We start from the raw sequence: 27,765 nt of genomic DNA, 5'->3' as shown, positions 1-27,765 counted from the left end.
TTCTGTACACATTGCCAAAACGCAACCCATGTGGACAAAGCGTGTCATGCCAACGCCAAAGGGACTAACCCTAGCCCTTCTAGTCAAACCTTTACCACATAGGGTTAGAGAGGGGGAAACGTTGTACCTCAATCTCAAAATCAAGGTACTCGAAACCACCGATGTTGGAATGTTGGCCCTCTTGGTTATGTGGCTTTTGGAAATCCCTCTCAATGATCACCCTTTCAAACTCCTAAGGGTATGTGTGACTAGTTGGCTGGACCTCCATTGTGAGCACAAAAAATTCTAGCTTAGTCCATATCATATCACTCCTCAACAACCCTCAACAACCGTTTGAGGCCCACCACACTCTCCCCTATGGCCATCTAGTCCAATGGATTGTTGATAGTGGTACTACTCACCACATGACCCCCATCCTTGACATTTTTCACAAAAACCCTTGAGTGGATCGATTTGTTGTGGTAATAACTTTAAGGCCAGATTCAAAGTGTTGATTCAAGTTTGTTAGATACTAACCAAGACCTAGATCAAGCCATGGTCCACAATGTTTACTTGTCCCACACTAGCAGTCAGCTTTGCCAGCTACAATGAGCTATCTTTTTTGCTAAAGACACTGTTGAGCTCATTCATGAGTCTATGGGTTTGATTATGACTCACAACACTACTCATCCAAATGGCCTCTATCTTATCACTAAATTTGTGTCCAAACCTAGTTCTAAGAGCTTTGAGTTACGTCGAGTGCATGCACTCGTGAGTCAAGGCACCTCTATTTTGGAGCGTTTATGGCATTATCATCTTGGACTCCTCTCGTATGATACACTTTATGAGTTATTGAGAGAGGAGCTTGTTGGCTATGTTGTTTCTTGTGAAGCTTCTTGAACTCCTTTGGTCTAAGGCAATTATCACTTTAGTGTAGCTCCCCACCCAACAATGGTGGTACCTTGTCGAAGCCCCTTCGAGGCTTTTTATGGAAGAAGCCTTCTCTTGCCTATCTGCATGTCTTTAGGTGCCGTGCTTACATGTTCACTTCAAATGACAAGCAACTAGAGCTCTCACCCAAAGCAAAGTTACTCATTTTTGTGGATTACTCTACAAAGGCAAACCCTTACCGAGTGTTTGATCCCCACACAAACAAGATCTACATTTAGCAAGGCATCACCTGTTGACTGTCTTCATCATCACAAGCTAATCAGCATATGTAAAAGTGCAAAACGGAAAGAGGAAAGTGAACACGAAGAGGAGGAGACAAAGAGAATGCAAGAGAGAGAAGAAACAATGTTACTACAATGGCTGAAGGTACAAGGCTGAAGCATCAGCCCCAACACGCAGCTCTACACGTCAGTGTGGGCACAAGACAATAACAAGGGGATGAGAGAACAAGGAGGACTTACTAATCATGAAGGATCAATGATAGATAATGAAAGTGGGAGGGCAAGTTGCCTATATATAGGCGAAAAAGAGGGAAAACCCTAAATGTGGTCAAACCCCTAAAAATAGCCAAAAGTTCACCAAAAGAAATGTGCTAATGTGCCCTCCATCTAAAGTGTCTAAAACACATAAAATGATAGACAAAGACAATGTTAGAGCTCCTAATGTCCTCCTCTAACTTAGACTGTGAGGCTCACAGGCAAGAGATGACCACACAAGACGCACATCTGCTAACACACCCTCTCAAATCTTGGATGTGGCAAAAGACCAAAGGAGATGCGGACTTGAGGGTGGCAGGAAGAGTGCCAATGTCGATGATGTCCGTCGATGAAGATAGCCAACCAAGGAGAAAGACCCCCTTGCCATAGAAAACTCTAATCAAATAGAAGGCTACCAAAGGGCAAAGGAAACAAAGAAGCCTCAAACAGATCACTCCTAAAACCTCCAGTCATCAAGGATGGGTGAGCCAAGCCTCGAACCCAACTATGAGACGATAGTGAGGAACAATCGAAGACGCCATAAGCTGCATAGAAACACCAAGGACCAAGGGCCAAGCAGCAAGGGATGTGGCTCGACAACGAATAAAAGGGGTAGCTGCATAAAAGAAAGGCCCAAAGTAGAATGAAAACCTTGAAGCAACTCCTCACGATCCTGGGAAGTCCCCCTCTAAAACACAAAGGGCCAAGAAATCCACAACTGCATCACTAATATTGTCCCCCTTTGAAAGCGATGGGAGTTACGAGGGAACCACTAGAGGAGATGGTGGGGCATGGGATGGAACTTGTGGGATAATGGTGCACAATCGGGAACAAGTATGACTATGAAAGATGCCTCAGAGGGCCTTGCACAATGGAAGAGGAATGAAGCATAAGTAGCTCTCTCTTGCCAACCTGTCACAAAAGTGGCTCCTATAGAAGAATCCTCAACAAAGACGGCCGGTCGATGAAGACAATGTAGGTCCCAAGTCTAAGAAGGCCATGAACTAAGAGGAGGGAAGCCAAGGTCAGGAACATGAAGGGCCTCAGAAATGGAGCATGGTTAGAGCAAGGTACCAACACCACTAATAGGCACCAAAGAAATGTCACTAGCAGTGATGATACCCTTCGATGTACAAAGAACCTATAACAAATCACCTGAAGGAGTCATAGGACTTGACACACCACTAGCAAAGAGCCAAGGCTACTTAGAAGAAGAGAGAGTCAAAGAAGGCTCCTCCACCTCATAAATGTGTAGAAACACGGACTCAGGGGAAATAGTGGGTGACGAAGTAGAGGCAGATAAAGACTCTAATGTAGATCCACCCTTCACTCCCAGACGAAGGTGAGGGTATATCCTCCAACACTTCTCCTCGAGGTGCGAGGTCTTCCCACAATGAGGACATGTGGGATATCCTCTATGCTTCCCCACAAGTTCTTTCAGAGTCCAAGGATGACTCCAACTTCTTCCTCTTTCCTTTCTTCTGCTGGGCTTGTCTTGTACCTGTAGATAAAATCGCATAAGCATGGACATGTGTATGGACTCCACAAGAATCTAGCTAACTATGACGCACATTGTGCTCAAGCACCAATGGGTTTAGCTCATCCCAAGTGACTCTCCCGACTACAAGAAGTAAGAAGATTGGTGTAGAACACATCATATGTCAATGACGGAAGATGTGAGGATCCATGGCAAGTCGGAGTATAGGGAGTGTAACAAAATCCCAAAGGTCACAATCGTTGAGGAGACACTCCATGTGGCATGACCATAGAGGGTAATTCGTTTCATCCAACTTGTCAAATGTGGAGAGAGAGCGTAGGACTCGCACTTGCTTAGGAGATCCCCTCAATGCCAATCAGGGACTAGAAGCCCCAAAGAATATAATGGAAAAGAGTAATAAGATGGTGGTCGGTCTGAACCGCACAATCCCTCATAGCATACATGTCAACCATATCTGTCCTTCAAGAAATACCTGCAAGAAAACAAAGAAGATGTTGCCAATTGAAAGTCCTCCACATGTATGGGGTCCATCGATATGCTGATCAGAGAGCAAGGTAGACGGGGAGTACCCAAGGTGTGAGAGAGAACTTGATGCTGAGATCTGCAAAACACGGATATGGCTGCAATGAATGCAGTCAAAACAGGTCAAAAGCCTGTCACCCAACCAAGAAAGAGGCCACCTAGCAAAGAGAGAGTTCGTCCAGTAGAAAATACAGCATAAAAAGGTCTATTCGCCTGTTAAAACAGGTTGCCTAATACACAAAAGATGTCACCGAGCCTTCAAGTGCACTGCCCAGCCTGGATAAGGTCCCCGAGGGTGTATGAAGCCGCACAAAGTTGGAGACTGCCCTGCAGGAATAAAACGCAGATGTGGCAATGGCTCACTTGCAGAAAACAGGCTGCCCAAGCTGTAGACTGCCCAAAACGCAGATGGGAGGGGGGTGACCTGCATAAAACGCAGGTCACAACCTGCATAAAGGGCCGCCCAGCAGATAGGAGCTGCCGCCAAGCACTAAAAAACTGCCGCCCAGCAGAGAAAACCTATCGCCCAACAAGAGTAGGGTATTGCCTACCTGAAACGCAGGTATAAACCTACTACACGTGTGCTCCCTGGAGGGGATCTGCCTGCAAAACACAAATCTGAAAATAATCCGCCCGGGCAGCTTGTCAGAAGGAAAAACGCAGGCCTACTGCCCCCAAACTGACAATGAAGATAACTAGAACCAGGAACAGAGTGTTCTTCTAAAACTCCGGCTCCCACACGTGGCTCTAATACCATGTGAGAGTGTGCAACAGAAAGAGCAAAGTAAACATGGAGAGGAGACAAAGAGAATGCAGGAGAGAGAAGCAACAATGTGACTGCTAAAACCAGCCTTCCTTCTGCGGATGGGTGATAAATCCCTGATTACAACTTAATTACAGCAACAAACAATAAATGCAAATCTGAAAATACAAATTTACCTACTGATCTTGGACAATGCACACCCGATCGGCCCCAAAATTGGTGCCCCTTTCAATATTTCTTTAGCTTTAATGAAGAAGAAGTTGATTTACAATGGGATTCTCCCAATCCCCTTCGTAATCCAAACTCCCCTTGCTGTCCAAAGTGACTAGCAAGTCTTGTTTTGCCCCTTGATTCAGGCACTTAATTGGCCTTCACCCACTTCATAGACAATGGAAATGCCCCAAATTCAATGGTTGGCTAGTCCTTCACCTAAATTTAGCTGAAATTCACCTTCAGCCCTGAAAAATCCAAGTCTTGGAGCTTCCAATTTCTAGCACGCTTCCCAAGGCTGCTACTAAACCCTAATTTCTACTGTAAATTAGGGTTTATAGCAAAGAAATTTGCAATTTCTCAGCCTCCAAGGGTCCAAATGCTGAGATCTTCAGAGCAAGGCTGGGACATGAGAGAGAAAGCTGTAGAGAGAGAAAATGCAGAGTTTTGTCGTAAAGAATGACTGAAAATTAATCAAGTGCAGCTACTGCCCTACCACAACAGCTTATAGATGCAAAGAACTGAAGAAAATCAGTCATTTACTGATGTTGCCCTTTCTCAACAGCCTGTAGATGTTGTCACCTTCTGTTGATTGGTCTTCTCTTGCCCCTGGCTGCCTAAGAAGGTCCTCCAATGACTGCAAATCAGACCATCAATATCTCCTCCCTCTCTCTTACAGGCTGAATACACTAAAAATGCCTCTCCCCAGTCTCTAAAGACGTTTTTTAGTCTTGCATGGACATTTTTGACAAATGGCAGCCTTCCCAAATGGTTTTTCCAGCATTATCAATAATTCAATATTAATTTCCAACCTTTAAATACTGAAAATTAATCTAATAATTATTTCGGTGCCCTGAAAAATAATCTGACGAGCCAATAATTGAATTGGCTAGGCATCTTCCACTCCCGAGTCTCTCTGTGCCATCTTTAACCATTAGATCGGCATTAGGTACCATTAAACGCCACATCTCTAGTGTCACCAACTAACACTCATGGCCAAACCAACTAACATTTATGGCTAAATAAATAATCTAGGCCAACAATTGACACCAAATACCACCAAGTATCTATGCAACATAACTTATAGCAACTTTTACCTTTGACATTCCGTGATTTTTCTCAGGTCCCGAGTTCGTAAATTTACTCCAACCCCACTTGCACCTCACATATACAACATTTACTTAATCATGTGATTGAAATTAATCCACATGTTAAGTGAGGTTTTAAAAATACATGTCCTCATGACAACTGTAATGGCTAAAGGTATAAGGCTACAACACTCAATCCCAACACGCAACTCTACACACCAGTGTGAGCGCCAAACGATAGCAAAGGGCTAAGAGAATGAGGAGGATTGATTGATCACAAAGGATCAATGATGGATAATGAAAGTGGGAGGGCAAGCTGCCTATACATAAGCGAAAAAAGAGGGAAAACGCTAAATGTGGTCAAACCCCTAAAAATTTGTCAAAAGTGCACAAAAAAATACAATAATGTGCCCTCTATCTAAAGTATCTAAAACGCATAAAATGACAAACAAAGACAATGTCAGAGCTCCTAATGTCTTCGTCTGACTCAAACTATGGCTCACAAGCAAGAGAGAACCACACAAGTGAAACCGGCCTGTTCACTCGAAAGGGCGGTACTATACAACCAAAATACATAAATGCTTTCACCCAATTTACAATCGTCCACTTTACCTGAACTTAAAGACACAGAATCAAGAAGAAAAACAGGAAGCTAGAATGCTCCTGATGCAACACAGACACCCTATTGGCCCCTAAGTTAGGCGCCCCTTGCGGTATTTCTTTATTTATAAAAAGAGAAAGTACAATGGGCTGTCTTTCACCTATTCTGGGTGAAATTTGACAGCATAACAGTACAATTACTGACCCAAATCAAGTTGACTAGGAGGGGAAACTCTGCCCAAGTCTGAATCTTCTGGTTGGAGTGCGGAATTGACCATTTCAACCTGCTGTATTTACTAGTTCAAACCTGTTCTGAAACCTATTTATAACTCATACTGTTTCCTGTACTGTTCAGCCCACTGTAATTACTGGTTCAGACCTGTTCTAAAACCTGTTTTCAGTTCATACTGCTCCCTGCACTATCCTGCATCATCTGGGCCAAGTGCCCCTTGACTCTAACATCAATTGGGCTCTAAATTAACCTCTGAACAGTCCAAAAACAGTACTGATTCAGTGCTGTTACAGACACTTACTTGGTGAGGTTACCACCCTCACCTGTCCCTGCTAGAACAGCATACAACTGCTCTTGTTCCTGGAGAAAGGAGGCTCTTGCCTCATGCAAAAACAGCATATTCCCACACAGCTGTACTTGAATCAGAAGAAAGGCCCTTGATTCTGCAGCATAACCATACTGTCAGGGAGAGAGAGAGAGAGTAGGAAGCAAGCTCAGCCCTCTGTGCATCATAGACAAGGTAGACCAGCTCTCAAGAGCTCTCCATCTACAAGAATCCATCTCCCTTTCACAAAATGAGCCCCCCATGCATTGAAACTCGTTTTTGTGCTGCCCTCTCTCTCTCTTTTGGGAATTTATGCCCAAATTGTGACACATGGCATACATGTAACAATTTTCTTGTTTAAACCTTTCGGTCTAAAATTCTCCATCCTTGGTTCAAAATTTGACCTCGGCACAGACCAGAGGATTAATCCTCGTACAAAAACGAAGATAATGACGTGAACAGATTCTGGGGTCCAAAAATAGTAACTCCTTAAATTTTAGGAGTTGCTTCCATTGCATCCCCACTAGTCTTCTGACCATCTTTGCAGACTATGACTACATCCAAATCTGTAATGTAGCTCAACTGAAAGTGAATTTCCACTGATGACCATCTTCACTTTGAACTAGTCTCTTCCAGGCTAGTTCTTCAACACACTTGTCCATATACACTTTCACAAAGTCTCTTCCAGGCTTGTCAATCTACAGCGCCATCAGTCTCTTCCAAACTTATACTGGATCTTAACTGTCCAGTCTTGACTCACTAGACATTCCTATCCGTTTCACAAACTGGCCATGCAACTCGGGCGTTTAGATTTCAAGAGGGATCCTTCCAAAAAGAAAAACCAAATAAAATATGTAATAAAGAAATCAACAAAAAGGTAATAGTTGTCAGTCTTGTGACATACCTCCCTCTCGAAATCGCAAATGTCCTCGTTTGCATGAATGTTATACATGCTTCCAGCTAACCTAGTGAACTTACACCTGGCAGCACATGTACAACACATACATACTATCAATCAACATTGTGTACTGAACACACTGTTAACACATGTATGTTCTAACTGTGAAACATGGCAGACTATCATCATGTGACTCCACATCACTGTTTCCAGATATAGTGGCCGGTACACCACAATGATATCCCCATAGTGGCAGATTCTCATTTGATGACTCCACATCACCCTGACTAGAGATCTAGTGGCCGGTACATCAAAATGATATCCCCACTAAGTCAATTCACAAAATACATGCCCGATCGAGTAACCATTGTTACAACATGTATTGAATCCAATAGAAGTAAAAACTGTATTCTTGCAAGCAATACTTACTTCTTTAGCACTGAGAAAACCATATGGACACAATAAGTGATAACCTGTACAAAATCTGTTTCTGTACATAATTTCTTTCTTAAGCAATTGTCACTTTGACAATCTATTTCAGCTTAGAGATACAAGGGGTCAAGGTAGGTTGCAAGCGAAATGCTTCAAGGTAAAGTTCCAACACATTAGGTGACTCTGCAAGTTTACCTTCATCCATCCACTTAGCATCTATAGCTGGATAGTTCTTGAACTTAACCAAATACCTTCTAGCAACCTTGCCTTTCACTTTCCTTTCTTTGTGTGCCAATACCTGTTCTGGAACAAGAATTTCATCAAGTTCCTCAACTTCGGGCTGTTTCTCAGCTGGCATATCTTCTGGCACATCACCCACATAAGGTCTAAGAAGACTTACATGGAAAGCATTATGAATCTTCCAATTGTCAGGCAATTTCAGCCTATAGCTGACCTCACTAATCTTCTCTGTTACTTGAAAAGGCCCATAGTATCGCATACTAAGCTTAGTGAAAAGACTTTCCTTGCCTTTCCGCTTCTTTAAGCGTGCTTTTTCAAACTACAACAGTACCCAATCACCAAGTGAAAACAACAATTCACGACGGTGATGATCAACAGCTTTCTTTTGCTTTGCCTGAGTCCTTTCAAGGGCATGCTTAACTTTCAGATATATTTCATCCATACTCTGCACATACTGATCTGCCTGAAAGATCTTATCCTTTGTATGCAAAATGGGAGGAACCTTTTTACCACCTTCAACAATTTCAAAAGGGGCTTTGCCTATTGACGAATGCACATATTATTGTATGCATACTCGACCAAAGGCAAATACTACTCCCACTTTAACTTGTGCTCTGACACATAGCACTTAAGCAAATCCAAGACAGTAGAATTTGCCTCTTCTGACTGTCCATCAGTCTGTGGATGAAATGACGATGAGAACTTAAGCATTGTGCCCATGTTCTCAAATATGCCTCTCCAAAATAGACTTGTCATCCGTGGATCACAGTCACTGACAATAGACTGTGGCATACCATGATACTTGAAGACATTGCACATAAACAAACGTGCCATCTGATCTCGTTTTATCTTCTTCCTGACAGGAATGAAATGAGCATGTTTGCTAAACCTGTAAATAATAGTCCATATCCCATCATTTCCTATCTGTGTCCTTGGAAGATCAAAGATAAAATCCATAGCTATGCTTTCCCATGGTTTATCTGGAATAGGCAATGGCTGTAAAAGCCCTGGTGCTTTTTGCCTGTCAAACTTGACCTTCTGGCAAATCAAACACTGCCGCACAAAAGAATCCACATCTCTTCTCAAAGTAGGCCAATAAAAGAATGACTCTACTGCTTTGACTGTTGCATCAATACCACGATGCCCTACATACGGTGAAGAATGACTCTCTGTCATAACTTTCCGTCTCAATGGCAAGTCACACATAGTCTACCATGCATCAACATGAAACCATCCTTGAGAAGATAATGCTCATGATGTTGTCCATTGATAAGCTGATCAAAGATCCTTGGCTACTTCTAGCAAACAGTCTTCCAAAAACTAGAAACTCAATTATCCATGTCGTCCTTGGAACATCCAGAAACCATTGGGCAAACTGAACAGATGAATCAAAACATGGAGAATATGCTTCGTACATATGTCTCCCATAGGCAATTTGATTGGGAGGTTATCTTCCTCAAATTGAGTTTGCTTAAAACAATGTTGGGCATTTAACTACTAGTTATAGCATGTTTATGCTTATGTACGATTATGAGCCAAAATCATTGATTGCAATCTTTTATCCTAACCAACATCGTACTCCCAAGCAGCTCCAGGAAGGCATGTGGATTTACCTTAAAAGTCCTTAAAAACTATGACACATTGATTACCAACAAGTGCTATGAATTGTCTTTAAGGTATTGTGGTCCTTTCCAAATCACCAAGATAAGAAGTGTATCCTATGAGCTAAAATCCAAGTTCACCCTGTGTTCTACATGAGTTGTTTAAAAGAACGACTCGGACAAGGTGAGCACATTGTCCCAATTAAGGAAGTCCTAGAGCTTGAGGATACTACTCATTATGTTCCACTCAAGCCCGAATTGGCTCTTGACCAAACAATCCCATTGGACCATTTATCCCAAGTATTTGATCAAATGGAAAAACCACTGGGAGATAGAGGCTACTTGGGAGTATGTACGTTCATTGAAGAGTTATTTTCCACACTTCATTTCTAAGGATATTGCTGAGGACAGCAATCATTCATAAGGGGGAAAGTGTTATGTCCTTGGACATTCATATGGGTGCTAGCAACATTGATCACGCTGGTTATAAAGTAGCTTAGTGCGAATACACGAGGTTAGGGCAGCTAAGTCCTATTTATAGAACATATTGTCACGGACATGCCATGATCAAGTGTATGGATTAATTCTTGCTCATGCCATATGAATCCACACCCCATGAGAACGCACCCTTAACAAGGCATCCCGGAGCCAACCATGCGTACCCACCCTTGTCATGTCATCATAGAGCCTTCTAGAAGATATGCCATGCCATCACCTACATCATCTATGATGTCATCATGGAACATTCTAGAAGATCTTTAGTCGCCCTCCAACACCTATAAAAGAAGGGGCTCGCTATAGAGCTCCTCAGTCTTGCCAATGCCAGTCTTGGGAGCTCAAAGAGTCAAGACCTCTAAGTAAGTAACTTTGAGTTCCAGTTCTAGTTATTGTCTAGTCATGGTATCTAGTCTTGTATTGTCTTCCATTATACTCCTCTTGTCTTGTCACCTTGTAATCTCGTAGTACGAGATCTTGTCTAATACTATCTTGTATCTTGTTCATTCCCATCAAGGGAGACCTTGTAATTCTGATATCTTGTATCCATACCTACGGTCCCGGGTTATGGAATTTTACGTATCTTGTTATCATTGTACCTTATGCCCCTAGGTGGGATTATCTTGTAATCAGAATTCTTGTAACAAATCTTGCATCTAGTCTAGTCTCTCGAGCATAGTCTAGCGCTCCCATAACAATTACGGCCCTATTGTGCACATTAATTTGTGCGATACCACTCTTGGGCTCTTGGCACGTTGGCCAATGCATCCATACACCGGAATGGACTTGGGCTGATGCTATGAGACGCCAACCCTTGGGATGTGGTCGTGGCCCAAAGCGCTACTAGCTCCCAAGCTCGAGGGGGTGAGCCCGTTTGGCTCTATGGCTAGGAGGTGAGTCTGGTGTCCCATCCCTTTTATGATGAGTTTGGCTTGCGTTGTGTCTCGTATGTAGGTTGGATCCTAGGGGAATGTTTCACCTCCCACGACATACGGGCTGCTATTGAACAAATTCACACCTCTTCTCACACGCGAAAATTTGAGAAAGGCAAATGGCCAAATATCCCAATGGAGGATACAATTTACTAGCTTTTTAACCAAGAGCCTGAGACAGAGAAACACTACATATACAAATATACAGTACACTACGACATACGGGATGGTACCACACTCTCTCATGATAGCTTTCGACCTCTTTGCCATGTTATAGAATACAAGGACTAAAGATGCATAGGTCTCTTCTTCCTAGAGCTTCGGATGCAACCCATAGCACTATTATGAGATAGGAGGCCAACTCACCCAAAGGGACCTACATAGAGAGCAATGATGTACTTTTTTCAGAGATCAAACACTATCAATGTCATGAGGACATGTATTTTTGAAACCTTACTTAACATGTGGATTAATTTTAATCACATGATTAAGTAAATGTTGCACATGTGAGGTGCAACTGGGGTTAAAGTAAATTTACGAGCCCGGAACCCAAAGAAATCACAAAATATCAAAGGCAAAAGTTGCTATAAGTTATGCCACACAGGTACTTGGTGGTATCTGGTGCCAGTTGTTGACCTAGGTCATCCATTTGGCCATAAGTGTCAGTTGGTGACACTAGAGAAGTGGTGTTTAATGGTACCTAACACCAATCTGATGGTCAAAGATGGTGCAGAGACACTCAGGAATGGAAGTTGCCTAGCCAATTTAATTATTGGCCAGTCAGATTATTTTTCAAGGCACTGAAATAATTATTAGATTAATTTTTAGTATTTAAAGACTGAAAATTAATATCTAATTATGAAAAATGCTGGAAAAACCATTTGGGAAGGCTGCGACTTGTCAAAAATGCCCATGCAAGACTAAAAAACGTCTTTAGAGGCTAGAGAGAAGCATTTCTATAAATTCAGCCTGCAAGGGAGAGGGAGGGGAGACTGTTGGTCTGATTTGCAGCCATTGGAGAACCTTCTGAGGCTGCCAAGGGCAAGGGAAAACCAATCAACAGCAGGAGACAACATCTGTAGGCTGTTGAGACAGGGCAACAACTGTAAATGACTAATTTTCTTCAGTTCTTTGTATCTACAAGCTATTGTGGTAGGACAACAGCTACATTTGACTGGTTTTCAGTCATTCTTCACAAGAAAACTCTGAATTTTCTCTCTACAGCTTTCCCTCTCATCTCCCAGTCATTTCACAGCCTCACTCCGAAGAACTCAGCATTTGGACCCTTAGAGACTGAGAAATTTCAAATTTCTCTACTGTAAACCCTAATATGTAGCAAAAATTAGGGTCTAGAAGCAGCCTCAAGAATTGTGCCAGAAATTGGAAGCTCCAAGACTTGGACTGAACAAGGCTAAAGTTGTTTTTAGCCTATTCAAGTGTATTCAAGTGGAGGGACTAGCAAATAATTGAATTTGGGGCATTTTCCATTTCCATCAAAGCAGGTGAAGGCCAATTGATTGCCTGAATCAAGGGGCAAATCAGATTAAAAACTTGTTGGTGATTCATCATAGCAAGGGGAGTTGGAATATCAAAAGGGATTGGGAGAAATCCCATTGTAAATCAACTTATTCTTCAATAAAGCTAAAGAAATACCGAAAGGGGCACCAATTTTGGGGCCAATCGGGTGTGCATTGTCTAAGATTAGTAGGTAAATTTGTATTTTCAGATTTGCATTAATTGTTTGTTGCTCTAATTTAGTTGTAATCAGGGATTTACCATCGATCCACAAAAGGAAGGCTGGTTACAATTAACCTAGCAGAGATAGAGCCATCGTGCCACGCTTCAAAGGTAAAGCGTAATACCACTACAAGATAGGAGGCCAACTCACCCAAAGGGACCTACATAGAGAACAATGATTCACTTTTTTTAGAGATCGAACACTACTAACCTACTAGAGATAGAGCCATCATGCCACGCACCTCCATTCCACGCCATGGAGTCTCATTGGTCAAAGCCATTTCACTTCGCCAAGCACGATGACCCTATCTACAAAGACCACAATCAAGGAGGTCGCACCAAAGTGAAGGATCACAACTATCATTACAAGACCTCAAAGTCTCACTAGGCATATTAGTTAGGCACTTAGTGTTACATCCTTGGACATCTAGACAAGCATTAGTAGCATTGGTCATAGTGGTCATGAAATAACTTATTGTGAATGCATTAGGGGCACTTCAAGGCCAGGAAAGTGATGTCCTATTTATAGGACTCAAGCCCCCTATTGTGCACATTGTTGTGTGATCACCACTCTTGGACTCTTGTCCCATAGGCCAACACATCCATACATGATGGTGTGGGCTAGGGGTCTAGCTCCTAAACCAATCATATTTTTTTATTTATTTTACACGATTAAAAAGAGCCATGCAAGGGCTGCGCCAAGCAGCCCGGGCCGGTTAGGGGAGGGGAGTGGGGAGATTATAATTAATTTTTGACCTTAACAGGCAGCTCATTAATATAGCTACCCAATTATAGCAACCCCACCCTCGTTTTTCCTCACCCACCCATTTAAAAAAACTAAAACCCCCCAAAAAAATACAAAGCAAAACCATTATTTTTTCTTTTAAAAAACCTTGCCTCTACATTAAATGCAAATTGTTCTCAAGCCAATCTGTCATTTTAGCAGCCAACAAATTGTCATGTCTTTCCTCTTGGACACTTGATGCTCCAAATAATCCCTCTTCATTTGCACTCTCTATTCTTCTCAATTTTCTCCATTACTCTCCACACTGCTACAGTGTACTTTCACCATGGCTTCTCATGGTGTGCCTTATTTCAACTGAAATCAGGCCTTCGCTCATAATTTTCACTGTGAATAGCGAAATTAATATCTGAAATTTAATGTCAGCACCTTAAAATTTTATTTTAGCCCTTTGAAGTAAAATTCCAGCCCTTTGAAATCAGGATTTCTTTGTAGATCAAGATTCAAATGTCACAATTTAATTCTCCATCATCATGTGAAGTAACAACAAAAGATGCTTTATTTGGAGATGGGTCGTATGCCGGATTTGGAGCAGCAGTATTTCATCAAATTAAAACGAAAGAGGGAAATTCACATGTATATGCAATCATTGTGGTCATTACTAGGATGGAGGTTCAAATCACATCAAGACACATTTCAGTTTGTCTGAGGTTGCACACAAGTGGAAAGGCCCATAGCCGAGATGTTTATCTGGATGCCCAAGTTGATGATTTAGGTGTAGATAGCCAAGGTGCCACAGGTTCTGCATCATTGGGCACACAAGCAAGTGTGCAACCTAGTGGACTGTCAAACAAGAAATGGAAAGTTTCAAGATAGAAGGGAGACTTGCAAAGCACATGGGACTTGCAAGCACACAAGAAAGCTATCGTTACCTTCCATCATTTCTTCTATGCTGAGGACATCCCTCATTCGAAAATGAGAAGTTCCTACTTCTTAGACATGGTGAAGGCAAATGGGAAGGCTGGTCCTATATATAAGCCTCCATCTTAACAACGAGTTGTGCACAAAGGAGTTGAAAGAGGAGGTTGAATGCATTCACGATGAGCTCATGGCAAGAGGAGAAAAATGGAATACATATGGGTCCTCTACTGTATGCAATGGCTGGTTGAACACAAGGTGAAGGGTGTCACGCAAGGAAGTGAAATTTTTGAGATGCATTGCTCTTGCTAGTAACATTTGATTAATTTAATAATCAAATGTGCAATAATGTAAGGCATATGTGACACACCTATGGCAATCATCTCATGGTAAAAAGCCAAGGACCCCAAGGATGTAGTGGGTGTCAAAGGGAAAACTTGTGACAAGTTATGTAGCTGGGTTTTGGCTATCAGTTGGTGTCAATCTAGCCCTAGGACAATTAATTGGCCAATAAGTGTCAATGGTGACACTAGGGACTAGGCACTAATTAATTAATTTATGCATGTCCAAGGGTCAATTAAGGCTGGGAACCACTTGGGGTTGCAAATGGCCTACCCAATTAAATTGTGGATGGGCACATCTAATTTTGGGTAGGGTGTCAAGGATTGAAATTAGTTTTCAAAATTAATTAAATAGCTGAAATTTGCTAGAATATGGGATTAGAAGGCTGCCACTTGGCAAAAATGCCCATGCAATTGGGGAGAAGGCTGTTTGGAAGTTGTAGAGGTCCATTCAGTTCTAAGTTGTGTGTGTGTGTGTGTGTGTGTGTGTGTGTAAGGTGGTGTTGATCAATTTCTAAGGTAGAAGACAACCATTTGTTGGAGGTGACAACAGACAAGAGCCATCACGGATTAGGCGACAACACATTGAGACCCACCTTAGGCTGGCGATAGCATTTCTGAGCAAGCGACAACATTTAATGCTGATCAAGGTAGGCAATAGGTAGATTTAGGGGTTTTCCCACGTGGAAACTCTGAATTTTCTCTCTCCTCAACATTCTCTCACCTTCTCCCTCCATTATTTGGTTATCTCAGCCATTTGAGGAGTTTCTCAACCAGATTTGGTGGGCAGTAGGGAACTTTCTACAGTAAACCCTAATTCACTGCAGAAATTAGGGTTTATCAGTCACCTTGGGACCCATGCCAGCAGTTAGAGGCATCGTACATTGAAATCAGCAGCTGGAATTCAAGGAATTGCCAAGGATTTTAGATGCCAACCCATCCCATTTGATTTGGGGAAGCATTTGGCCAATCAAGGATCCAATTTGCACAAGTCCTAAGTGAAGATTAAGGGACTAATTGCCCAAAAGGCTTGCTGATCATTTGTGATAGCAATTGGATCAGCAAAGGAGATTAAGAAATTTTAGTTGTACTCCATCCAATTGCAATACAAGTTTAAAAAATACTGCAAGGGACACCAATTTTGGGGCCAACAAGGTGTCCAATGTCCAAGAATGTTATGGTAAAGTGTGCATTTCGGCTTATATTTATTTGTTAATTGCTATAATTAAGTGCTTGATCAGATTTTGCCACCCTCTCCAAGAAGGAAGGCTAGTTTCATGGTTCCACCCATGGGAGAAGTTGGTATGGCATGCAAGGGCCGTGCAGAGCCTATCGCACCACTCATTGGAAAGCTTCGTTTGCATATTCAGGGATATGTGGATAGCGAAGAGTTCTTTATTGCTCCACTTGGGCCTTGTTTGAGAATATGGATACCATGCTGAAATTCTCATCATCCTTCCATTTGCAGACAGATTGTTAGTCTAAAGAAGCAAATTCCACAATGTTAGATCTTTTGAGGTGCTATGTATCCGACCATAAGACGCAATGGGAGTAGTATTTGCGGAGTTTGCATACAATAATACAACGCAGAATTTCACTAGTCAAAATCCATTTGAGATTGTCGAGGGTAGCAAGAAGATACCACCTATCTTGCACACTAAGGATAAAATCTTTGAGGCTAATTGCTATGAGGAAAGCTTGGATGCAGCCTATGCAAAGTATGCACTTGAGAGGTCTCAGGAAAAGCAAAACAAGGCAGCTACTTACCATAAACGTGCTTTACACTTCATAGAGGGCGATTCTATATTGTTGTGTTTTGAAAAGGCAAGGCTACAAAAGATGAAAGGTAGAGAGAAATTGTACCCAAAGTTGAATATGAGATACTATGGGCCCTTTCAAGTGTTAGAGAGGATTAACGATGTTGCATATCGAGTGAAATTACCTCCCCATTGGCGGATACACAATGCCTTTCATGTCAATTTGTTGAGGCCTTTTCATGGTGATGTGCCAAAGGATGTTCCTGCTGAAATTGAGTCAGAGTTTGAGGTACCCAAGCAAAATCTGACACATAATAAAAGAAAGGTTAGGATAAAGTTTCCAAAAGATGTTTGGTGAAGTTTGAAATTTTTTCACTAATGAATGCTAAGTGAATGGAAGAGAATGACCTGGCAGACCATCATTAGTTGTTGCATCTTTACCTAGATGCCTTTCAATTAGAGCCAACTTTGGTACAAGCTCAATCAAGTTCAGCAGAGCACGGGTCCAAAGCAGGGTCTAATGCTCAAGGGAAAGAGAGCACTTCAACTTCTCCAATTATGGACAGCTCTCATATGTAGTGGATCTCAAATGTATTTAGCATGCATCCAAGGTACTGTCAGCACAGTATGTCTACCATGAGGTCACTATTCAGTGTACTAATCAATGTGAGATATATGCACGAGTATGGTTGTTACCACGACTCTGCAACTATACATTTGCATTAGCTTGAGATTAGTTTTTGATCAGTTGGACATCCATGGGTATTTGAAGTTTAAGGGCTCTCCCTCTCCCAAAAACAATAAAACTTTTTGTTTCAAAATCCTCCAAAAAAAAGGGTGATCTCAAAGCACATTTCAATGTGTGTTTTCCTTTCGAGCAACTATGTGTGGGATTGAGGATCGATTTGTTGAAACTAGATGGAACTTCAATTGAAGGAACTTGGACAGATTTCCAGCCCTCGATCTAGTCTCCCAAGGAAAATTTTCAATGGAAGAAACTTGATAGATTCCGAGTTCTTGGGGTCTTCCCAATTTTAGAGCTTCAGCCTTTCACAATTGTAATCAAACTCTAAAATTAATGTGAAAGGAAATACCCCAAGGGCCACCAACACTTTTAAGGCTAATCGATGTTGGCTCCTCTCTTCTCTCTCAAGCAATTTAGCTCAAAGTGGCAAAGTGCTCAATTTTCCATTCATCATCTATTTTATGTATTAACCACTTGTGTAATCAATTGCAAAACAAAGTTTCAATCTTGCATAAACTTTTAGAATCACCATATACTAGTAAGGGTATGATCTTGTGAAGGAGTCCATAAAGCCAGGGGTGACTCCCCATCTCCAAAATCACAATCCCCCTTTGTGAAGGGGAGAGAGAGCAATGGAAGTGCGAGACAAAAGCGCAAGCAGCAGTGTTGAGAATGAAAGAGAGTGAATGTCAAGATGAGTGTACCAATTTGTGATGGTACACAAAGAATAAAAAATGTATTTATATGTTAGGGTACAATAAGGGTGTGTTCACACCTATATGAGTTTATACACACGGAGATTAAAGGGACTTTATACCCAAAAACCTCCCACTCAAAAGGCCCGAAGTGGTACCTTAAGCTAGCCAACTCCCACTAATCGAATGCAATGCTCATGCTGAGCCTTTGCAAGACTCTTAGTGAGAACATCTACAGGGTTATCTTGGGTTTTGATCTTAGTCAATATGACAAGACCATCATCCAAGACTGTCGAATGAAGTGGTACCGAACATCTATGTGTTTGGTACATGCATGGAACATGGCATTCTTAGCCAGACATACTACACTCTAGCTATCACAGCCAAGCACTAGAGTACGTGAAGAAAGACCAAAATCCTTGGCCACACAACCAAGCCAAATAGCTTCCTTAGAACCTTTTGTGGCTCAAATATATTCAGCATCTGTAGTACTAAGTGCCACAATTTTCTGCAACCCTAAACACCAATACATAGCCCCACCAACCAAAGTAAAGACATACCCACTAGTAGATTTTCTAGTGTCAAGATCTCTTGCCATGTTTGAATCACAGAATCCCTGCAACTCTAGTGTACCCTTTCCATAGCATATACACTTCTCTTGTGTATCTTTTAAGTATCTAAAGATGCATTTCATTGCTTCCCAATGTGGCTTGCTAGGACATGAATCTACTAACAAATCCCATTGCATAAGCAATGTCAAGGCGAGTTATAAAGATTCACAAGCTGATGCATAAGATATGCCCTTTATAACTCTAGCAACTGCAACATCCTTTGGGCAATCAACTTTGCTAAGCTTTGTATGTGACGGTAAAGGCACACAAAGAGGCTTAGCATCAACCATATTAAACCTGTCAAGTACTTTGCTAATGTACTTGTCTTGTGAGAGAAACAACAAGTGCTATCCTCTATCTCTTTTAATGCACATACCCAAAATGTGTTCAGTTGCACCCAAATCTTTCACTGAGAAGGCTGACTCGGCTGCCTTTTAAGAGCATTCAAAGTACTCTTATGCTTTCTTGCAATCAGCATGGCATCCACATATAAGACCAACAAAATAAGACTTCCATCATCAACCTTTTTAGTGTATAAGCAGTGATCTACCTGACTACGTTTAAATCCATGGTTGAGCATGAAGGCATCAATTTTCTTTGTACCACTGTCTAGGGGCTTGTTTCTGTCCATATAAGCTGCGTTTCAGCTTACAAATCAAATGCTCTTTCCCTAGAATAGCAAAACCTTCTAGTTGTTTCATGTACAAATCTTCATCTAAGTCACCATGAAGAAAAGCAGCCTTCACATCTATCTGATCCAACTCTAAATCCAAGGATACAGTGAGAGCAAACAAAACACGGAGCATAGTCATCTTCACCACTCATGAAAAGACCTCCTAGAAGTCTATACTTTCCTTCTATGTATAGCCCTTAGCAACCAATCAGGACTTGTACTTGGGCTTCCCATCAATACATTTCACTTTGAAAACCCATTTATTAGGGATAGCTTTCCTATCATAGGGCAAAGACACAAGCTCCTATGTGTTATTTGCATACAGAGACTTCATCTCTTCCTGCATAGCAAGCTCCCACTCTCTCTTATTTTCACATGATTGTGCCTCTCTAAATGTTTGAAGCTCACCCTCATTGGTCAACAAAATGCAATTTCAAAGATGGCTCAAACCTCTGTGGCTGTCTTCTGACACGGGTAGACCTTACCCAATGATTTGTATTGTCAAGCAATGGGCCTACATCCTCAGGTATGTGCAGACCATCACCAGGTGGTTGATTTTCAGCATTTCCTTGCTTCTGTAACCTGTTTACAACATGTTCTTCTTGCTGTCCTATTCCATCCTGTGCATCTATTTGCTGTCCATTATCTTCCGGCTGTAGCACAATGGGTTGCTGCTCATTTTCAATATCAAAAGAAACAGAATCTTCAGCTAATGGCTGCCTGTTCATTCTGAAATTTGACCTTCTTTTTGTCAAGGTCATCCTGTGTAGCAAGTTTCAGTAACTTTGCCTCATTAAATACTACGTCTTGACTACGTACTATCTTCCTGCCCTAAGAAAGCCAAACTCTATAACCCATCTCTCCCTGATCTCCCTATCCCATAAAGATGCCCTTGATGGATTTCATGTCCAGTTTGGTCCTTTGATCTATAGGTACATACACAAAGGCATCACAACCAAAGACACACAAATGGCCATATGAAGCAAGTTTGCCAAACCAAACCTCTTCAAGAATGCCATTTTCCAATGCACAATTAGGAGAGCGCTTGCATACATGAACTACAATTTTAAGAGTCTCTACCTAGAACCGCCGCAAGAGATTAGTTGTAGACAGTATGTATATGACTCTCTCACAAAGTGTGCAATTATATCTTTCAACCACGCCATTTGATGCAGGATTGTAAGAGGCTACCAACTCCCCCTTATATCGTGCATCTCACAAAACTTTTTGAACACATTAGAAACATACTCACCTCCATTATCTGTTCTTATAGCTTAAGCCCTTTCTATGTGGCAACAAAAGCATGAAACCTTTTAAAAGCATCCAACACTTCCTTCTTTCTCTTTAACACATACACCCACGACTTTCTACTGAAATCATCAATAAAAGTAACAAAGTACAGTGCATCCCCATATGAATTAACAAGCATAGCGCACACATCAGAGTGTACTAAATCAAGACCATTGGACTTCTTAATGACACCACAGTAATAATAAAAATTCACATGTTTTCCATATATATGTGATCATTACAAAATTCGAGACCAAAGTCTTTTACATCATATCTCCCTAAAGAGGAGAGAACCTAAAGGCCTTTTTGGCTCATATGGCCAAGTCTTTTGTGTCAAAGTTCCATCTATGAATGAACTTCAACCAATAACCATAGCCAAGAGCTTGCCAAGTAATGCTTTACAATGCAAATAATACAAAGTCCCCCTTTTGCTGCCTTTAACAATCAGCATAGAGCCCTTGTGAACATTCCAAGGTCCACCACCATAGTAAAATACTCTCTTGCATCAAGCTGCCCAACTGACAGTAGACTTTTCTTTATGCCAAGTACATATCCGACATCCTGTAAAATCAGCTCTTAGCCATTTTCAAGGACCAAGTGAATGGTACCTACACCCTCTATCTCACATGCATTGTTGTTGCCCAAGTAAGTCTTGCCTAGGCAACCTGTAGTGTATTCAGAAAATGACTCCAAAGAGGAAGTAACATGAAAAGAGACACTGCTTTCCACTATCCATGATTGGAATGGTCCATCATCTGAAAGTAAGGCATCAATCACCTCCTTTTTGGTGATGTGCACAGCACCTCCTACTGCCATAGCATCTACATCATTGCATGAGGCTACAACAAGTATCTCTACAATGTCAAAGAGCTCTTCAATAACCACACTAGATGCAACATTTGCCTTTGCAACGTCTTTTAAGAGAGAGTTGTCATCCTTCTTTTTCTTTCCTTGTTATTTCTTTCTTTCTTTCTTGCACTTTCTTGTAGTACTGACAATCGGGCTTTTTATGCTCTTTACGCCCACACTCATAGCAAGTAACATCCTGTTGTTTGCCCTTGCTTTTGCCTTTATTTGTTGCATTACCCCTCTTCTCTGACCTACCTCTAAGATGATAGGTTGAACCATTGCTTTCTTCACTGGACTTTCTTTTGATCTCCTCATTGAGGATAGAGCTCCTAACACCTTTCAATGGTTAAAGCAGTGTTGTTACTAAGTGAAACAACTAAAGCCTCCCAACTATCAAGCAAAGTCATCAACAAGAAAATAGCCTTTAATTTATCACTCAAGGACTGCAAACCAAAGTCTTGCAACTGACTCAAAATCCTTATGAAAGCACTCAAATACTCAAATGCTAGCTTAGACTTGTCCAACTCCATGTTCACAAGCTTGCACATGAGATACACTTGATTCACTAAACTTGTATTTTCATGAGTATCCATTAACTTTTTTCATATAGCATAAGCCGTATTAAGACACTTAAAGTTTGTAAGTACATCATTAGATACAACCATTTTAATGTATGCGATGGCCTTCTTGTTGAGTCTAGCCCAATCCTCATCTACCATAGCTACAAGCTTAGTTTCCAAGATAGTATCATCACAATCCTTGTGAAACGAAATGCCTCACATCCTGTCCTTCCACATATCAAAGCCAATGCCATCAAACCTCTTAATTTCAAGGAGGGATTTAGTGTCACTACTACCACGAGCATTAGTGGCCATTTTTCAGCAATGCACCAAAAACCAATGCTGTAATTTAGGACAGCAAACACAATCTGAATATTCAGCTAATTTCAGCCCAAAATTTCAAAAAAGAGCAAGATTTAGTGTCAATGTATTACTGACAATGCCCAAATACATGTGCAGCAGTAGAATGGATTACTTTTAGCGAAATAACTAAAATTTCAGCATACATTGCATGCATGCATCACTACCAAGTGACTCTCACTTCAGCAATAACACCAAAAATGCATCTACAATAATCCCAAATCCAGAAATGATCTCTAAGACTGTTGTACCATGAATATTTAGCAATGCGTCAACTCAATGGGAGCTACCTAACATGTATACTACATACATATATGCCCAAATCAACTTCTGATACACAGAGAACACCAAAAATTCTCTACAATTTCTCCAAAATCTCACAAGTGGAAGATTAAAAAAACTCAAATCACACTGCTTACAACACCAAGATTGCTTCAACAATGTCCCCAAAGTGTATTTTACATATCAATTTTGCCAAATCCACAAATTTTCGCAAAAAACCCCAAATTTTCGCTGACCAATCTGCCCTAATTACATTAATACATGTTCCCAAGAGCATAAAACATGCAAATTTAGCAAGTTTTCACAAAATTTTGCAAAAGCCCCAAAATTCTTAAGTCCAAATGTACACCAATGTCAATAAATTCGGCACAGCTGAGCAAAGAAAAACCCAAATTTTCCAAAGCCAATGTGCACAAAATTTGCAATTTCCAGGTCAAATGTCATTGTTATGCATGAACAGCATCAAATCTAGGAAAAACCCCAAATTTCAGCCATGAAATTGCTGAAAAAACTTAACTATGCATCCACGTGTGAACCGAGGCCTACATAAATATGCCAAGTCACACAAAAATGTCAAGCAAACTATCGACTAACTACCGTGACCTGTCATGAGCTATCACCTCTGTGTCGCCTAACTAGAGAGCTATCGCCTGCACTCACGTTGACCTAGGAACTGTCGCTTGTCTGTCCAATACACACACGTGCTTGATGTTTCTTCGCGCAGACGAGCTAGAGCTAACCCACATGGACTTTGGGAAGCGCGCACACCTTAGCCATGGCTCTGATACCAATTTGAAGGGGGGAAAGAGCAATGAAAGTGTAAGACGGAAGCGTGAGTAGCAACATTGAGAGTAAGAGAGAGTGAACGCAGAGATAGGTGTACCAGATTGTGATGCACAAAGAATAAAGAATGTACCAAATAGGTGTACACAAAGAATAAAGAATGTATTTATATGTTAGAGTACAATAAGGGTGTGTTCACACCCATATAACTTTACACACAAAGACGAAGGGACTTTACACCGAACACTTTGAAGGAGATAGGTGAGAAACAAGGAACACCGGTGAAAGAGGTGGTAAGGGACAAGGAGGAGGACATCCGAGAATCCAGAGAAGCGAAGGTGATTTGGAAGTAAGGGGAGAGGCATAAGGGGCAATGAAGAGGATGAACATTGGACGATACACCATTTGAGGGAGAAGAGACAGGATGTAACAATGAAGGTTAGAGCCCCAAAGCTAGGGTCCAAAGTCCCAAAGACAACTATTTGTGAATTGAGAAGACACCCCCACAAGCATTGGACGAAGAAAATTTCTCTAGACTCCATCTTCAGCCAGCAAAGTTACCAATATGAGCACAAATTCCCCAAAAAATGTGATGTTCAGGGAGACTCAATCCCCACTAATGGAAGCAAAAACCAGTAAACCTCCGCAATTCGCTAAATTGAAACATATAATAGCTGAAATGCAACTATGCAAAGGACTTTCCTCAAGGAACCACATGGTCAAGACTACTTGATGGAAAGAGAAATTGGTAGACCACAAGATTCAAGAAACGTGACAATCAACCTGTGACAAAAAAAATGAAGAGTTATCCGAGAGAGCTGCTGGATGATCTTTGTATTGGAACCTTCTAGAAGACGATCATTATGACCTCCTCGACAACCTAATTCGACCCCAATTGAGGTCAAGCATTGAGCTTTAATTGAACTGTGTCAGGCCATCCTAGTGCTGGTCTATCATCCCCAGTCACCTTGCGTACACAAGGATAGGAAATCTAGGAAATGCAGGAACAAGAGCAGATCTGCTACTATAGTTTGCTGAAGCCAGCTTGATACCTACTGTAACCTGCTGCCCAGATGGCATGGGGTCAATCCTCCCTAGTGGCTCAACGGACAGGACACAAGACCAGTGACTGATAAGGGCTGACACCCCAAACTCCTCTATCAGAAGTCAAATAGAGCTCCTTGAAATGAGCAAATGTGTCCTTCATTCTGTTTGGAGTAAGTATGTGTGGTTTTACTAAACAACATTCACTTTCATAAAAATTTTAAGATCCTGATCAAGCACTTGCCACCCAACTTTTCTACTAGGTACTCAAATTCGATAACTTCAATAATGACCATCAACATATAGTTTAAAATGATACAAGATTACAAAAAAGAACTTTACAATGCAGTAAAATAGAATTGCCCTACGGATTTGAATGATGTTTGATCAAACAAAAACCTACTTCAACACAAACCTTGCAAAGGCTTCCTAAAATTTACCAAATTCTTTTCATCAATCTACACATTTCAAACAGATGACCTAAAAGCCTTGAGGATCCCTCCTTTGTTCTTGAAAAAAAAAAGTCAATCCAACGTGCAATAACAATTACCCCCCAATTGGACCATGAATAACCGCTTCCACATTCCTCCACTTGAACCATTTGCTGAACCAACTGCAAGCAAATTTCAGAACAAAAAAATCCGCCAAAACTGGATGCTGTAAATAAAGCTTGGAAACTTGTCAGTAAAACAGTCTTGACACCATTGAACCAACAAAAAAGAGTCATGCACTCCTGTTTTTAGAACACAAGCAATAATTCATGCCATAACCCAAGCTTAAGGACAAGACGGTGGTGGTTAACCATTCACGGGGCACCAGCAGTTATTGGCCAACCCACAGTCAAAAAGAAAGCATGGAAGGATTGAGCATTGGGGACAGCAGCATGGTCCACTCAGAAGAGCAAACCTACCTAAAGCAAAGAACATGGCAGCGTCACACAAAATTTGTGCTGTATGCTTCGACAACAACCCTATTGCTCAGAAAGCACCAGCCAAGCAAACAATCTTCAAGAACCAGCACTATAACGCATAGAATGGACATCAGAACTGAACATAAACAGATCAGGGGCTGTAATGAAGCTTGTGAAGTAGGAAACTCCAATCTTTGGACATACTGCCAAACTTTATCTTGAAATACGAGGACCAGTGGTCTAAGTGCCCCTGGACCCTTGATTCTTGCAGCCATAGTTCACAGTGCAGGATCATTGTGGTAGGCAAGGACAGAAACTGCCTTCATAATATCACAACAACATACTAGTAACAACAAAAACTCATGGATATAACACAATATAGCTTCAGTGCCAAGCCTGCACGCCAAGTCCATCAACCGCTAAAGTTTCTTGAAAACAAGGGTGACAGGTCGTCCAATGAGATCAGGTACTCAAGTGTTTACCAATCTCAGACAAAAGCTACAGTTGGTTCAAATTAGGGAAGTAAATGAGGTGTCATACGTTTGCTTGAATGCCCTCATCATAATCAAAATGAGAGCATTTTTCAACAGCTGCTTTGAATGAATATCTCATCAATTGATTTATTTGCTTGATAGATCAGATTAGGAACAAGACCCTTGTGCCTCTATTGAATAAAAAAGAGATTCGAAGAAAAACCTCCATACATATTCTACAACTAATTCGAGGTGGCAGCACAAATACTACGAGCATTTCCCGTTCCCAACTGCTGGACAAGAAGACTAAAAGACAATGCAAAATATTGCAGTTCAAATTTTACAAGATTGTGTCTGTATCTCATATCCTCTTGTCAATCCAGCAGCAAACAATTGATATTGCACATGCACTGAAGTTAAATATCAACTGATAGGATCACTCTAACAGATAAGGTTCACAATTTCATGCCTTTCAAAATGAGAATGTGTATATAAGACGGAGATGTCACAGCTGCAGGAAAAAGCATAGATCACACAGTACATTCGGTCTCAATTGCATGAGCCAGTTAAGAATTTGAAATCATGTCGGCCAATCAAAGTTCTGATTCCATGATGGGGAAATTCAGAGGAATGGGATGTATATGTAGGCATTTCCAAGTTCAAAATGACAATGGAGGATTTGGAAGCTGACTTACGGGGGAAGTCGTGGATAAGCCAGCCATGCGCCAAAACATCTTCACAAATGGGGGTTGACCGGAGCGCTTGTGTTAGCAGGTTTAGTGCCTCTTCTGACCGTTGTATTTGATGTTCCAACTGCTTCCTTAAATCCCCTGTTTCGAAAAACTCTTCCTTAAAATAAAAGCCTTGTTATCCGATCCCGATTGCCTCCTTAGATCCCCTGTTCCAGCTGTTGTGCGCAACCCACAAGCTAAATTGCGAGGGCCTCCAGCTTAACCTGTGTAACCAAGACGAATTGCCCACAACCCTGCTAGGCACTTGAAGACTTGAAGAATTAGAGAGGGGAACCCTAAAGAGAGGCAGAAAATCAGGAACCCGGCTATGACGATCGATCCGAGGTTCGAGAGGGAGGACAACTGATGAAAAACGGCTGTCTTAATGGGTGAAACCTCCAAAGAGGAGGATATATGGGCTGTTAAAGCACTCTCTTCTGTGAGAGAGAGAGGAAGGGGGGGGAGAGATGAGTGTGGGTTGAATTGCAAACTCCTATGACAACCCAGGATCCCCGGGGAGGCGAGAGGGTGGGAAAGGGAGAGAGAGGCGAGGGAAGACACTTTTTTCGATCTTTCATTCCGAAAACACGGTCCTCTGAAGCTGCTGGCTGCTGCCCTGTGACCACTTCCCATATGTTCTCTTTTCATGTCACATGTTTGCCCATATGTTCTCTTTTCATGTCACATGTTTGCCAAAATGGTGTGAGTTCCCACCTCCCTATACCCACCTAACACATGGTCCTATGAAGCTGCCTTGTGACCACTTCTAGCCTTGCCAGTATGTAAGTTGAATCCCACCCCATTTTTCTTTTGTCAATTGATCCATGTATTTCCAAAATGGCGTGTGCAAAGCGGCCTTGGTTCTTGAAGCCAATCCACGCAGGGACTCTCATAACTCGTATCTTACTTTAATACAATAAATCAACTTAAAATGAGCATATTCATTAATGTCATCGTACTTGAAAATGCACCCGAAGATCTCTTGCAACTTCCAAGTGCTTCACTTGAGTCTAGGGTAAGAT

At 41.5% G+C, this 27,765-nt stretch overlaps 1 protein-coding gene and 1 pseudogene across 6 annotated transcripts in view; both read right to left on the bottom strand.

Moving 5' to 3' along the window:
* LOC148027597 (uncharacterized) overlaps positions 1–27,371 on the bottom strand; it is a 212,603-nt gene extending 185,232 nt beyond the window's left edge. For 3 of the 6 annotated variants that reach the window (XR_015692610.1, XR_015692611.1, XM_087689305.1), the window contains exons 1-2: positions 26,708–27,369; positions 25,180–25,242 (exon numbers count right to left, since the gene is read on the bottom strand). Coding sequence is in view for 4 of the 6 variants with exons in the window: in XM_087689305.1 (XP_087545431.1) it covers positions 25,180–25,242; positions 26,708–26,746 (102 nt within the window). In the remaining 2 variants the exon portion in view is untranslated. Of the gene's footprint in view, positions 1–25,179; positions 25,243–26,707 lie in introns of all 6 variants that reach the window. The other 3 variants (XM_087689309.1, XM_087689307.1, XM_087689308.1) reach the window with 3 other exon arrangements.
* LOC148027598 (uncharacterized) lies at positions 7,721–8,656 on the bottom strand (annotated as a pseudogene).
* Positions 27,372–27,765: the final 394 nt, after the last annotated feature.

The sequence above is a fragment of the Lygodium microphyllum genome, chromosome 12 (genome assembly GCF_053477565.2).
Source record: "Lygodium microphyllum isolate KBCC chromosome 12, Lygodium_microphyllum_v1.1.10, whole genome shotgun sequence".
NCBI lineage: Eukaryota > Viridiplantae > Streptophyta > Polypodiopsida > Schizaeales > Lygodiaceae > Lygodium > Lygodium microphyllum.
This window is presented reverse-complemented; position numbering and strand designations above follow the sequence as displayed.